At 50.4% G+C, this 15,620-nt stretch overlaps 1 protein-coding gene across 2 annotated transcripts in view; it reads right to left on the minus strand.

Moving 5' to 3' along the window:
* GLIS1 (GLIS family zinc finger 1) overlaps positions 1-4,884 on the minus strand; it is a 217,669-nt gene extending 212,785 nt beyond the window's left edge. The window contains exons 1-2 of one of the 2 annotated variants that reach the window (XM_068140633.1): positions 4,863-4,884; positions 3,840-4,229 (exon numbers count right to left, since the gene is read on the minus strand). In XM_068140633.1, coding sequence (XP_067996734.1) covers positions 3,840-4,191 — 352 coding nt within the window. In that variant the 5' untranslated portion in view covers positions 4,192-4,229; positions 4,863-4,884. Of the gene's footprint in view, positions 1-3,839; positions 4,283-4,862 lie in introns of those variants that run through there. The other variant, XM_068140634.1, reaches the window with a different exon arrangement.
* Positions 4,885-15,620: the final 10,736 nt, after the last annotated feature.

A 15,620-nucleotide genomic window follows, 5' to 3' on the forward strand; every position in this document is an offset into this window, starting at 1 on the left:
GATGTTCCTTATGCAAGGACTGTCCTGCCAACCAAGGGAGTAGTAGTCACAGGGGGTGAAATGGCAACATTTAACCCTACTCAGCAGCAGAAGAAAACAAAAACATTGCAATACCTTGGCTGTATATTTGCTGGCAGCAGCTACAGCTTAAAACCCACCCAACCAAACCAACGAAAACCCACCCAACCCACTTTCTCCCTGTTGGAATAAAAAACTCCTCTCAACAAGGAAACACCCAGCGACTGCAACCCGAACAGCTTATTGTTTTGCCCCACTGTAAGTTAATATCTGAAGTGGTTACTGCAAAGGTCTGGGCAATTTGGATGGTTTCCCAGTGGCACAGCTAGCAGGATAAATCTCGTCATTTCTCCTGAGTCAAGAACTAGGTACACCGAATGAAACTGGAAAAGAATGAAAAGGAGAACTGTTTCCTGGGAACAACCATAACCAGTGGCATTTAGAAACCGAGAGATCTGACATCTTTATAGATTACTCTTTTGTCACAATGAAAGCTTGCTTTCCCAGAAGTTTCTTTCCAACCATTATTTTTGCCCTGTCTTCCTTTGAAAATGGTAATACTGTAGCACAGAAACCAACAGAACAGAACCAAACCCACAGAACACCAGGAAAATATTGTCAAACGGACTTCATACCTTCTGGTACAGTAACTCTATGCTGAGCAGAAACCAAATGCCTCCAAGAAGCACTGCCTGGGTGCAAACACCCTGCCTTGTGACACACAAGGAAATCCATGCTCAAGAAAAGTGTGGTGTGTATCAGAGCCGATCACATCAGAAGGGGGAGGCTGGGTGAAAGCCGGGTGTTTATTTTCAACAGCTCCCAAACGGAACAAAACACCGAGCACAGTTCCAAAACGCTGATATTTTTGGTAAACAAACAACAGCTCCATCCTGCAAAGTTTAGACCCAAAATGATCCCGTTCCCAGAAGTAATCCTCACCACCACCCCTCAAGTTTTTATTTGGCTGTTCATGTGAAAAGCCTTGCTCAGGCACGGAAGCATTTTGCAGGATCATAACTTAAACACTGTGAAACAGTGGAGTAACATCACAGAGAAACATTACAACAGCAGGATGCTTTTTCCCCCATTGTGATTACTTCAAAGCTGCCCTTTTTATTACTAGGGTAGTGTATCATTTTGATTCATTCTTTTTTTGAAAGAAATAAAAGTAAAGGCATGTTGAGGAAAAAAAATAATACTTTTTACAGGCAACTATAAAAATCGATTTTGCTCTTGTTAAATAGAGTCTTCTACCCTCCCTACTTGCAGCTTTCAACTGTGGATAAACCAAAACCAGGAGGCACATTCTGTAATCTAAGCCAGATTGCAGAGGGAATTAGTGGGTACACAGTGCTCAGGGGCTGGAGAGAGGAGCTGCTCAGCACAGCGATCTGAAATCAAGCTGTCATCAGCTTCCTGCCCCGAACCTTTAACTTGGTAAAATCTGAGTATCTCCCCTCATTCCCACTCCTTAGCTATATCTTGTAATAGCACATCCACACACACAACCATCCCTACTTCTTTATCTTCCTGGGAGAAGCAGAGCTGTTGGGAGATGGTTTACACAACTCCTTGCAAGATCATCAGCTCTCCTGCCTGCAGCATGGCTCACTTTAGATAGACAGCTATGAATTACAGTTAGATCACAGCGAGCAACCAAGTGCCTCTGTTGTGTCTGTAGGACTAACTGGGATGCACAGGGTGCTGAGCAGTGCTTGGCAGCTTGAAGGATTCAGTGGAGAACTCCAAAGTGCCCAGGTTGACATTAAGGCACTTGCTGACCCCATACAGGTCAGAAGGAGCAGCACAGCCCACAAATTTTAAATCAGACTCGACAGTGAAATTTTACTTTCCCTGGCTTCTCTTGAAAATATCTGCAGAGGGAAAAGGTAAAAAAAAAGGCAAAACCAAATCAAAACATCAAAAAAAATGCCAGGGCTACTGTCTTTGGAAAAATCCAACATGACCCATCAAATTAGCATGCTCAGGAAATGAACCCTATCCTGCCCATGGATACCTCCTACTTACTCCCATGACTCAAGTCACCCATACGCTGAAGCAACCACAAGGTAACACCCCATAAAACAAAAAACAGCAACAAAACTTCAAACACCGTTTTTTGACTCAGTGGGAAAATCAATCAGTCAGGAAAGATGAATTAGCAGCCTCCTCCCATGCCCACCTATGTCTACTCCAGAATTCCCAAGTGAATGGAAACTGCACTTTTCTTCTATCCTTCCCTACAGCTCTGCCAATGAGGGCAGTACAGAGGTAGGATTTTAAACCCTAGACAAGTGGCACTAACCTCACTCATGGGACCAGAAGGGACTCGAACATCTCCTGAGTCCCTTCTACAGGCAGCAGTCGCAGCAGTGCAGTGCCCCAAGAGCTTGTAGCTGTCCCTTCCTACTTTGTGAATCCTCCTTCTCCTCCCTCAAAACCCAGTTCTGCATAACAAATCTTCATTTCATTCTCGCCAAACATTAACAAGGAGAGAGAATTGCATCACTAACAAAAAGAAAAATAAAAAAGGTAATTTATAACCTGTTACTCCACCCTGTCTGTATTCGCTGGTGATGAACAAACACATCCCAGTGTGCAGGACAGACCTCGAGCAGATCGAGGTGTTCATTAACGTAACTTCATGGCACTGGAAGGTGCCATCACCCTAGGTAACAAGCTCACAAAAGAACGCGTTCCTAGTCCAAGGGCACACAGCCTACTTTCATTTTTTCAGGAGAACAGGCAGAAAGGGATGCACTGCAAAAATCCCACTGGCAACCGTCTTACATCAATAACAGCGTGTACATCTCTAAAATAGAGAACAGGCAAGGGCTGAGAAGAGAAAAAGCTTTTTAATGTTACAGAAAATGCTGCTTTAATGCTAATAACCTTAGGTGCACGTCTCTGGAAGTGGCTTTGAGTGTAAAGGAATGCTTGAGTTCCCCCTGAATCTATCCTGTGGTACCTTAGAGGGATTATTTTAAAACTGAATTTTGATCAACAAAATCCATCTGATTTAGTAAATTCTAGCTCAAAAGAGTAACCAATTTTAACAGGCAATTCCAAACTTAACTTCAGTGCCATTCCTTTAACAACAGAAAAATGAAAACTGGGCATTTGTTAACTAGTAGAATTTGACCTTAGGGCACACCACCTTTCAGGCACCAGGAGCCCCAAATCAGAAGATTTGCTGCCTGAATCCAGCATTTTTAACACCGCCTTGCAACACAAACTGTTAAGTCCAAGCAACCGTGGTGAAACTGAATAAGATCTAGGCACTTCTTGTCAGTCAGGCATACTCACAAACAGACACCCTACAGGCACAGGACAGACTAACCCAGTGTTCAGCACCATCCTCAAAACAACCACCTCTGAGAAGCAACCAAACCCCAGCCAGCAGCCGTCGCTCAGGAGAACCTAAAGATGCTGGTCTCAGGATTTCTTAAAGAACATTGAGAAATGGCAAAAAAACAGCCTGGTTTATCCAGTGACTCCAAGGTGCACAGGAGGGAAAAAAAAAAAACCACCAAAAGGTTTTAAAGCTTGCAGTTAAGTAGGTTAGAAAACATCCTGAACACCAAGGAAATGGCAAAAAAACAGCCTGGTTTATCCAGCGACTCCAAGGTGCACGGGAGGGAAAGAAAAGAAAAGGTTTTAAAGCTTGCAGTTAACTACGCTAGAAAACATCCTGAGCACCAAAAAGAAGAGGGACAGAAAAACACCAAAACAACCTTGACGCCTATTTTTGGTTGGTTGGTGAATATTTATTTTCTTTTGGTGGGGGTAGTGCTCAGTTCACGCATTTTTAAACTCACCCTTCAGGCTTTCATGCTTCTGCTGCTGGAAGTAATCTTTGGAGCCTCTAGAGCATCGCAGCTCCTGCGCCCTCGGCAGAACCGGGATCCTCTCGAAGATGCTGGGTCTTTTGGGGATGAAATCTAGCAGAGGCGCTGACATTTCAGGGGGGCTCTGCTGGGGCTCGGCGTGGTCACTGCCGTTGCTGACAGTTACTTTAAAGGACATCTGAGGATTCAAGAGAGCTTTACCAGCGCCGGGACGGCTCACGCGCGGCAGGTCCTTTAGAGACGCTCCCTGGCATTTATCGGTCACCTCGAAGCTGGCCGGACCGGCGACGGCTTTCTGACCCTCGGTAAGCTCACAGTGCATGTCCGAGCCGGGCTGCTGTCGGGGCCCTCGCCGCTCTCCTGCACCGGGCGGTACACGGGGGTGTCAGCCCCAGCGGCCGCCTCAACCTCGCCGCCTCAACCTCGCCGCCTCAGCCTCGCCGCCTCAGCCCCGCCGCCTGCTTCGGCCCCGCGCCGGCTGCCTCAGCCCCGCCGCGCGCCGCCAACGGCCGCCCGCGCGGCGGGAGCCCTGCCGCAGCTCGCGGACGGCCGCGGGGAGCGTAAGGCGCCCGCAGCCCCGCTCGCTCTCCCGCGCGCACCGCCCGCAGGGGAGGAAGAAACAGCGGCGCTCAGACCTCGCCTGTGAGGGACGGGGAGGCTGGCGCCGCGCGTCGGCTTTCCTCCCTCTCTAGGCAACGCCGCCGGGCTTTTCTTAACCGCTCCCAGGAAGGCGAGGCGGGCTGGGAGAGCAGCCCTGCACACAGCCGCGGTCGCGTCGAGGCCGGTGCCTTTCAGCTGAGGCATCCGAACAGCGGCCGCCCAGGCAACGGCGGACGCGGCGGCGGCTGCCCACGCAACGCCGCAAGGCGTGTTTGCCAACGCCGGGCGTTCACGCCGGGCTCACCGCGGCCCCGGGGTCATCGGCCCCGTGCGTGAGAGAGAGCCCGCCGGGCGCGGGTAGCGGCGGTGACAGCCGCGCCTCCGCGCTCCTACCTGGGAGGAGCCGCCCGGGGGAACGCGCTGCCCGCCGGCTCCCGCCGCCCCCGCGCCCCGTCCTGCCGCCCCCGCCGCGCCGGGCTCATGGGCTCAGCCCCGCTCCCCCGCCGCAAGGCCGGCTGCCAGAGTGAAGGCGGCCCGGGCCATTACCCTGGCGCGGCGGCGGGGCCAGCCCTTCGCTCGCGCCAGTCGGGGCGGGCAGGGGGAGGGCTGTGCCGCCGGGGCCGCCCCTCGGGGCTTTGACAGCGGCGCGGCAGGGAGCGGGGTCCGCCCGCGGGCCCGGCCGGGCGGCTTCTCACGGCCTCGCCCCGCCGGAGCAGGGAAGGGAGCTGGGGATCCTGCGCATGCCGCGGGCACCAGGAGGGGTTCATCACTTCCCTGCACCCCGAGAGGCGGCCCGCACCTTCCCGTTGCCCGCCCTGGCGGTGAGCGATCCCTGCGCTTGCCCACTTGCCTCACACTGCCAAAGGCCTGCAGCCTTCCGCTCCGCCCGTGGGCTTTGCCCCACGCGTGGCCCCAGATAAGCTCCTCAGGGGTCCAGCTGCTGTGCCACCCACCCCCACCCCCCATAAACAACTTCAGTGTGAAAGCCACAGCAGTGTGGAGCAGCAGGAGAGACCAAAAGGCATGCCGACGGCCTGGGCAGATGGAGATGCACCAGAGATGGAGACATCTCAGTGATGCAGTTTCAGGTGCAGTCAGTACTTTTGCCTATCTGGTGGCCATACATCATTCCGTTCCTGTCCTGCAGGTGCCTGGAGCTGGCCCACTGCAGCAGAGACAAGGAAGCTAGCTCAGAGGAAGCAGCACTGAGCAGTGACATTTACACTGGCTCCTCCTGGGCCAGCTCAGGTCTGGAATCAATCTAGCTGGGTTTATTAGCTTGGGCCTGGTTCCAAGCAAACGCGGGCAGAGCTGTTATGTGCAGCTTTGCATCAGCAAGCTCTACCAGCCCACTCTTTGCTGGCACCCTGCTGCTCTGTGCACTGCTGGAGGTACAGGTGCAGCACAGCAGGTTTGTAACACACCAGGACAACTCAAAGACAAAAGTGACTCAGAGTTATCCCTGATGTACATGGGTGTAAATCAGGCAGACATCCCTTTGGAAATCATGCTCTTCCCATCAGACCTAAGGGAGAGGCTTAGGAGATTTAGCACAAGGAAGAACAGCTACTGAACTGGCTGGCCTCTTGCTACATCCCTCCTGAGGAGTGTCCCATAGCTAGATGACAGATCTTGATTATCTTGCAGCACAGATGCTGTACAGAGTGCCTCGCTCATCCAGCTCCTTAATAACATACGTCACCCTGAGGAGTGAAGGCATGGTCAAGGCAGAAGGGCATGACTTCTTCTTGGCAAGTGCTATGAATGTTGTGGACTTGGGAAGGAGGTGACTCTCATAAAAGACAGGAACAAGCAGTTCTGGGAGCAGCACTACTAACGAAGGCTCAGTTGCAGCACTTCATCTTTGCTGTCCAGCATAGATGCCCTGAGATTTACCAAAGAAGGTGCTTGCAAGCCTTTTTCCTCAACCAGGGCAGTGAGAGGGTCTTGTTCCTCTGCAAGACCACACCTTAAGTTGTCAGAAGTTAATAGCTCCATGTCAAATGTGGTTGAAAACTGGTAAATGTCCTCATAATATGTTAGTGGGAGGAAAACACTACCAAAAAAAGGGAGAACTTCCCACCTTACCTCTGCAGAGCACAAGCCTAAATAATCAAACAGCTGGTACAAACACTGACTTTCAACAGTGATATCCCAGGGATTTATAAAACCAATGCTAGAATCTTCAGCATACCTTATCCCCCTGCATGGCTGCTCTCTACAGCCACACAGCACCTCTCAAAGCTCTGCTGCCCTACCTCCACTCCCAGTCCCACCTGTCTGTGGGGCTCTCAGGACAGAGCCACTCTTTAGCTTCGATTTGGGAATGCTGAAGGCACCTGGCAGAGTGTCTTGAAAGAGGAATTACAACACAAATACACTGTGGTCCAGACCCCAGTGATGTGAGGAGGCAGTAAAACTGACTGAGGGGAAATATTACAGAAAGCTGAGTAACCAGGAAAAAAAAACACCAGTGGATCCTGAACAGGGGCTCACCTTCTGCAAATTCTTACAGCGGCATTGATACTCACTGCCTGAATATCTAAATGGGAGAGGGGTTCATAGAAAACAGGAAGCTTAGGATATATTGCAGAACTTCCAGAGGGATTTTCTTCCATGAGTAGGGCATCTTCCCACAGCAAACAAGGAAGAGGACAGCTTCCTCACCTCGGCTCTGCTGACCTCCTTAACCCCTGTCATTCTGCATTCCCTACCTCAGGCCACGCGTGTCCTGCTCTCAATCGCTGTTGAATTCGGTTTCTTTTTCCCACCGTTATCCGCAGAGTACCAGCAGGTGGCGCTGGTCGCCTAGCAATAGCCCAGGGCTGGGCAGCTCCGCGGGCGGGAGGGATCACAGAGCTACCTCCTCCTCCGTGCTCTGAGCACCCACTGAGCAGGGAAAACAACAACAAAAAGCCAGAAAGGAGTCGAACTGAAGCACATCATAGCTCCAAACCTCGACAGCACATAGGATGAAGGCCCTTGACAAAGAGGTAAATTTCTCCCTGGCAGATCATCTCACAGAGATGTAGACTGCCTAGCTCAAGCTGTGGGTACCCATAGCTTCAAATGAACTCAAACCTTCTTTTACACCACAACTGCCTCCATTTTGAGTGAAGTGTTTGGCTGCTGCGCAGTCCTTGCTGGGACTGTGCAGCTGGGGATGCCTGGGAAGCAGGCAGTGGATGGACATCCTCTCCTAGAACTAGCCGTGCCTGATAGAGGCTTGACACCTAAAGCTATTCCAAAGCAATGACGTGGCTCCCCCAGCAAGTTCCTGGATGTAGGAGGAACAAGTGCCCCTTGAATCACTGTACTAAGGAAAGAGTTAAGCAGTTTCCTCTCTCCCTGCTGAATCAGAAGATGCTTCATATGTTTTGGTTCTGGAACACAGGCCAATCAAGGGCAATCGTGGCTGCTAAGACTGTTTTCTGCCCTGGGTCACTATGACTTTGCTGTATGCACAGGCTGTACAGCAAACACTGATTCATCCAATGTTGTCACTGCATCCATGAGATAGATGGGTGTCTCCCCTCCTTGTGTCTGTGTGAAAACCAGTCATTGGTTGGCTTCTCTTCCCATAACAGCAATACTCTCTCTTTAGTAGAATGAGGGGGAGATTTCTCCATATTAGCCTTCTTGTTCTACATTCCTGGTTGCTGAGGGTTGTGGCCATGAGTCATAGCATGACCCACAGCTCACCCAGCTGCCTCTTCTGTTAATGAAGTCACCATCACCAAAGCAGGTCTTCCAGTTGAGGCAGATAAGCCATCTCCAGCCCCTGAAGCTAGTCCCTGGAAGCTGCATTATTTCAAGACAGATAGGAAAGGTGAGGATGCAATTTGGGATAAAAAAACATCCAGAGGAACACAAGTGCCTGCCTGAATATTCTCTTGCTAGGTCAGGTAGGTAGGATGAGTAACCATAGATTTGCTCATCTGCCTATTCATTCCTCTACTCACGGGGGGGGGGAAAGGGCCTGGCTTTCCCCCAACCCTACGACAGTGACCAAAATGAAAACAGGTAGTGGTCTAAGGCTAGCTGAAGATGGGGTGAAATTGTGCCTCCCAGCAACTAATAAGCCAAGAAAGAGCCAATTGCTGGTGCAATGGTCCTAGTTGTGCCAGCTGGTGTCCTTGGAGGTGGACAGCACCAAAACATCAATGTATTCCCTACTTCTGGGCATCGATGGGGGTGCTACAAGGGTACTAGGACAAGGCTGCGACACCAAAACAGCTCCTGGACCATTTTAGCCACAAACTAGGTAGTCGTGCACCACCACAGCACACACAAGACCGTATCACACCAGGCCAAACTCAAACCTTACACAGTGAAAGGGAAAGCGAAAGGAAAAAACAAAGCCCAGACAAGTCAGCTTTCCCCTAATGCTGCCAGCCAAGATCAGGTCATTGCCATGCCAGTAGTTTTCTCATCATCTACAGGTGCTTTTGCAGCCTCTTTGCGCCTGACAGAACAAGCCCCTGGGGGGACAGCTGCACAAGCAGAGGCTCAGCTGTCCTGGCTTGAGATGCTGCTGCCTGGGAGCTGAATACATGTGAGGACAATGAGATCATCTCTAGAAGCTGAAGGAAGCAGGAAGCTGTGGTGCAGCAGACACGCTGGAGGGAAGGGAGGCCATCCAGAGGGACCTTGACAGGCTGGAGAGGTGGGCACAAGCCAACCTCATGAAGTTCAGTAAGAGCAAGTGCAGGGTCCTGCATCTGGGTCGAGGCAATCCCAGGCACAAATACAGGCTGGGCAGTGACTGGCTGGAAAGTAGCCCTGAAGAGAGAGACTTGGGGGTGCTGGTGGACAAAAAGCTCAACATGAGCTCTCAGTGTGCACTTGCAGCCCGCAAAGCCAATCAGATCCTGGGCTGCATCAGGAGAAGTGTGGCCAGCAGGTCGAGGGAGGTGATCCTCCCCCTCTACTCAGCCCTGGTGAGACCCCACCTGGAGTACTGTGTCCAGTTCTAGAGCCCTTATTACAAGAGGGATGTGGAGGTGCTGGAACGTGTCCAGAGAAGGGCCACAAGGATGATCAGAGGGCTGGAGCACCTCTCCTATGAGGACAGACTGAAGGAGTTGGGGCTGTTCAGTCTGCAGAAGAGAAGGCTCCGAGGTGACCTAATTGTCGCCTTCCAGTATCTGAAAGGGGCCTACAGGAAGGCTGGGTTAGGACTTCTCAGGATATCAGGTAGTGATAGGACTAGGGGGAATGGAATGAAGCTGGAGGTGGGGAGATTCAGGCTAGATGTGAGGAGGAGGTTCTTCACCATGAGAGTGGTGAAACCCTGGAATGCGTTGTCCAGGGAGGTGGTCGAGGCCCCGTCCCTGGGGGTGTTTAAGAGCAGGCTGGATGAGGCTCTGTCCAGCCTGATCTAGTGTGGGGTGTCCCTGCCCATGGCAGGGGGGTTGGAACTAGATGATCCTTGTGGTCCCTTCCAACCCTGAATGAAACTATGAAACTATAATAAACGAAGGGGATGCGAGTTCACCAAATGCAGTCATCACAGTGTGCCCCCTGCCTTTGTCAAGAACGGATGGTGGTAACTGGGCTCAGCACTGGTACTGATCACAGCCCAGATCTTCAGGAAACTCAGAGAAGCTGCAGACCCCAGCTCCCCGAGCAGCTCTTCGGGGGGAGGAGAGGAATGAAGTAGAATGCACGCAGGTAAGGTGAGCTGCACCCAGCAAACAAGCTGAGCTCAAGGATTAATCCCTGGCTCATGTAACTGAAATCCCTGCTCTCCTCCAGCAGGCAACAAAATCAAATTTCAAAAGGACACAATTGAAATGGGGAGGCCTTTGTCTAACTGCTGCAGTGCAGATAGAGGTGTGACCAGAAGCATTCTGCTAACAGGGGGCAAAACAAGCTCTCTGGTGGGAGAAATAAACTTGGTTATAAATAACCTGGTTGCAAACAAGCTGTCTATTCACTCAGGGACAGTTTATTGACAAAAGCAAGCCAAGTCCCGTCTTGGTTTTGTTTTAATTTACTGCACCAGGGATGGTAAAAAAGAAACAACCAAACAAAAAACCTGAAGCAGAGCAGCTGTCTCTGTAAGAATGCCCACTTCTTAGAGACTGCCCACATCCCTTTAAGGCAGCACAAAGCCCTTCTTCATGGTGCTTTGAAAATTGCCTCCTAAACTAAGACAGCAGGGTCAAACTGACCACACACTATCTAGCCATGCACTCAACTATTGCCTCATAACTGACAGATTTGTTTATAGTACTTGTAGTTAGAAAAAATGAAATTCCTTAGATCCCTGTGACTTCTCTTTTCAAAACAATTCTCTTTTCAATAGTTAGCATATTTGGGGAAATCATACAGCAACCTTGAATCCATCCTGCAAGGAATGACCAGCATCTCCAAACACGACTGGAACACTGCAGATGTCACCCTCCTGCCTCCTCAATTAATGGCAGACCTTTCAAGAGGACACTGGGGGTGGGGGGAAAACCTCTAAAGAAGGGTTTGAGCCACCTCCATTCAGGACATGGCTCTTCACTCCTGCTCTGCACTGCCTTGGACATGCATTTGTATTATTTCTCTGCATCAGTCCATCAACAGATCAGAGGACCACAGAATGGCTCAGGTTGGAAAGGACCTCAAAGATCATCTCCTCCAACCTCCCCACCATGGGCAGGGACACCTCTCAACTAGATTCAGCTGCTCAAGGCCTCATCCATCCTGGCCTTCAACACCCCCAGGGAGGAGGCATCCACAGCCTCCCTGGGCAGCCTATTCCAGAGTCTCACCACCCTTGAACTGAAAAACTCCTTCCTAAGCTCCAGTCTAATCCTGCTCTCTCTCAGCTTCAGACCATTCCCCCTTGTCCTGTCTCCAAAAACCCTCAGGAAAAGTCCCTCTGCAGCCTTCCTGTAGGATCCCTTCAGGTATTGAAAGGCAACTCTAATGTTCCCTCAGATCTTCTCTTTTGCATGCTGAACAACCCCAGCTCCCTCAGCCCATCCTCAAAGTAGAGGTGCTCCAGCCCTCTCTCATCTCTCACACCATGCATGCACAGCCCAGGTAGTAAAATAAACTTAATACAAACAAAAATACCAGGACAGCACAATACAAGAACATTTGGCTTGTATAATCCAGTCCTGAGCATTGGGAGGTGCCAGGACTAGAACTGCTGGTACAGCCTGGATTCACACCCACTCTAAATGGGGTCTAGTACTGCCACTGTCCCAGGGTTTTTTGCCTGAGGATCCATATATTCAGTGCACTGAAGATGACTGCTGAAGGAGCGGCTAGTTGCTCTACTGTTCTCTCTTTAGTGGCACAGTGTCTGGACCACACATTGAATAGTTACTGCACATCAGCCAAGCCCTGTGCAGGATACACAATTATTAACTCACTCTAGGGAATTTCCTTGATGTCCATCACTGCAGCAGGTCATCAACTTGTAAACAAGTATTTTATCAACACTGTGGGTGAGAGAAAGTGGGGTTAAATTAAGCCCCATCTTGCAAGAGGGCCAGAAAACAAAAGCTTCAATTTGAGTGCAGATTGACCACTTCCCTCAGCCTTAGCTTCAGGTTATTTAGCATTTCCCATCATTGGATATGGGAGAGCACATTGCCAGTTCAATCAGTGAAACTCAACCCTTGGTGTCCCAAATGGAGCACAGAAACTGGGAGACTTGCAAAGAACAGCCACCCATGAAGAGCTGAGGTGCTGCACAGGATCCCTGTGATTAAGACAATGACAAAACCATTTCTTCCTGGCAGCTTTGGCTTGCACTAGCTGGGCTTTCTCTTCCTACAACTCTGTGGCTGCTGATAAAGCCTTTTGAGCTGCAGACCAGTGCTCAACCCAAACCTCCGTACCACTTACAACAAGGTCTAGAGCTGGATACTTCTCCAGAGCTCTTTGAGCAGCAAACAGTGCTGGTGCTGACAGGGAACCCAGCAATTTACCAAGCTGCTGCCCCACCTACCTGGGTCTTCACAGCTCATCCTGAAGGTAGTCGCCCAGCGTAGCTCTTGATCTGCAACACGTGACATTAGTAAGCCCATAACTGCAGCTTGCAGAGCAAGAGTGGAGAATGTCTGCACATACCTATAGCAAGCTTTGATTCACAGAAGGCTCCTGATTCCTTCAGAGCTCTCTCCAGGACTCTTATCATACCTTTTCAGACAAAACTGAAAGGAGGATTTGGGGTGGGGTGGGGGGAGAAACCAAAGCAAACCCCGAAACAATGCCTACACCATCACAGCTGTTAGAAGAACCAGCTAGGGTGTCCAGCAGGCCACCCAGGGAATTAACCTCTTCTGAATTTGTGTTTTGGGTGGGCTCTAGTGACACCATGCTCATCTGTTTCTACTAAGTAGCTCTGCTGTAGCCCCAAGATTTTTGCAAGGGCAGAAAGGCAAGTTGCTCTCTAATTCAGTCTTCTGAAATCAGAGCATGGTGTAGCTTCTGCTCTCTCTCTGGCTGTCTTCTCAGACAGAGCTGCAAGGTTTGTTTATGCTACAGATTCACCCAAAGCCAATATGCCAGATGCAAATCTCCACCACGGGTCTGCAGCAAAGGAAAAGCAATACTCTGATGTGAGACCATCCCCTTTACAACACAGGATCCTTGCAAGCCACAGTTCAGCTATGTCCACAGCACCCAAATGCATTTGATCCATGTAGCAGGCAAGTAAACACAGTACTGGTGATGGAAAATATCAAGAACACAGGGAGAGGATGAGGTGTGGGTAGTGAGGAAGATTCTCAGCTTGCAGCATCTGATAGTTCCACTCAGACTCTTTTTATTGCATCTTTGTAGAAACATGATGGATGGGAGTGATGGAAGCATGGCAGCCACCAGCATGTGAAGCCCTGCAGCTATCAAATGCCTGCCTGGACATGCAAAGCTCTGCTAGCTACCACCATCCACCCTCTCTGGGGAAAGGAAACAGCACTGCAGATGGCAAGAAGCACCTCCACAGCTCCTGGGGCCACCTGTATGGATTCAAACACCCTCAACCCTCCAAAAGTGTCAGGCCCTCCCCAGCAGGGCAGAGCACTGGATCCCACACATGGTCAGTTCCAATGGCTGAAGGGGAAGTCTAGTGAGCAAGGTGCCCACAGACTGCATGACTTGCCTGTCACTGTATCAGCAAATTCATCAGCAAGAGACTGGTCCTTCCACAGCTGTGGCTGGCTGCATTTGCAGGGGTGCTTGCCGTGCATCTCGGGAGGTGGGAAGATGTCCGCTGCAGGCCGGAGGACACCAAGCACAGCAACACACAAAGCAGCCTCTGTTCAAAGCGAGCGGCCACAGAATCGAAACCACTTCATTTCAAGGGTGCATTCAGGCCCTGAGCTGCAGTTGGCATCAAGACAATTCTCCAAAGTGTCCAAGTGCTTCTCGAGAGAGCAAGTCCTGCCCTGCTCCTTCAGAAGCAGCAGTGTGCAAGTTTCGCAGGCTAGGGTGATGTGTTTGTCTGCTCACACTCTGGGCTTTCAGACCTGCAGCTCAGAAAATGAACCAGGATATGGTAGCTATTTTCCAAATCTCTAAGGGACTCCTTAAGAGCTTGCACTGGTTTAAGCTGACTGACCTCACTAGGAGGGATGAGGGGATGGGGAGATGAGGCTATCCCACCCCCACACAGTGGCACAGAGCACCAGAGCAAGCTGGATCATGTATTCCACACCATGCTCACATCACGCTCCTATAGGGGAAGGAGAAAACCCCTCTGTTATAAAAGGGCTGCCAGGACTCACCTGCCAGCTGAGTTAAAACCAGCAGAGCTAAAGCCTCTGTTTCATTACACCACTGTAACATGGATACAGATCTGAACCATCCTCTGCATACCTCTCCACATCTGCAGTGGAAATCATTTCAGGTACTTTTGACTGCAGCTAACCTTCAGGGAGAAACAGGTATAGGTCACAAAATTACCAGAACATCAATCAAACCAAATGTTGTTGGTTTCACTTGTGCATGCAGCAGGCAAACCAGCAAGAAGATGCAGCTCAGCTTGGAGATAATAAAACAGATGAGAAATATGATCAGGCTTGCAAGATCCAATTTAACTGCAGTTACACAGAAACCAGCTGTAAAAAGGCTTCCTTTTATTTCCTCATTACCTACAACACAGAAGTTAACTTGAGAGACTTCCCATACTTCACAGACGGATTATCAGATCCCGGACTGCAGCAAGAAGAGTGTGGCTAGCAGGGCAAGGGAGGAAATTCTGCCCCTTGACTCTGCTCTGCTGAGACCCCACCTCCAAGACCGCCTCCAGTTCTGGTGTCCCCAGCATAAGAACATCACAAAGCTGTTGGAGTGAGTCCAGAGGAGGCCACAGAGATAATCCAAGGGCTGGAGCACCTCTGCTGTGAGGAAAGGCTGAGGGAGCTGAGGTTGTTCAGCGTGCAGAAGAGAAAACTCCAGAAGAATCTTAGAGCTGCCTTCTATTACCTGAAGGGATCCTACAGGAAGGTTGCAGAGGGACTGAGGGTGTCTAGAGACAGGACAAAGGGGAATGGTTTGCAGCTGAGGGAGAGCAGGGTTAGACTGAAGCTTAGGAAGAAGTTCTTCAGTAGGAGGGTGGTGAGACTCTAGAATAGGTTGCCCAGGGAAGCTGTGGATGCCTCCTCCCTGGAAGTGTTGAAGGCCAGGTGTCCCTGCCCATGGAGTAAATTCTGTCTGAGGTGCCTTCCAACCTGAGCCATTCTAGGATTTTATGGTAAGATGGAATTCTATAAAAGGGCTTTAAACACCAGCATGGTTTGCCTGAGGAGTATCATTAGTCCCAAAACCAAAACTGGTTTGTGTGAGCCAGGTGCTGCATCTTCAGAGGACATCCAGCTTACACTGTATATCCTTGCACACTGACAGTCATGAGCAGGACATGCTGCTAACAATGCACTTAAGTGAAGACTTTAAAAAAAATAGAAATCAACATCTCCAGCTCTTTAAGAACTGAAGCTTTCAGAGAAACCACAAAGCAATCAGCTTTTGAGAGCTCTTCCCTCACACACAGGGAATGCCATGAATCACACTCACATTAGCAGATGTCATGCAGATCTCTACTCCAACACAAGGAGGACAGACCTCAGGCACTCTGGCAGCTCAAGTCTGCATTTTAAGCCTGCTGCTGACAGCCATTACACTGTTAATTACAACTTGGAGCTT

The sequence above is a fragment of the Melanerpes formicivorus genome, unplaced genomic scaffold (genome assembly GCF_026170545.1).
Source record: "Melanerpes formicivorus ecotype bairdi unplaced genomic scaffold, bMelFor1.0.p_v2 SCAF_7, whole genome shotgun sequence".
NCBI lineage: Eukaryota > Metazoa > Chordata > Aves > Piciformes > Picidae > Melanerpes > Melanerpes formicivorus.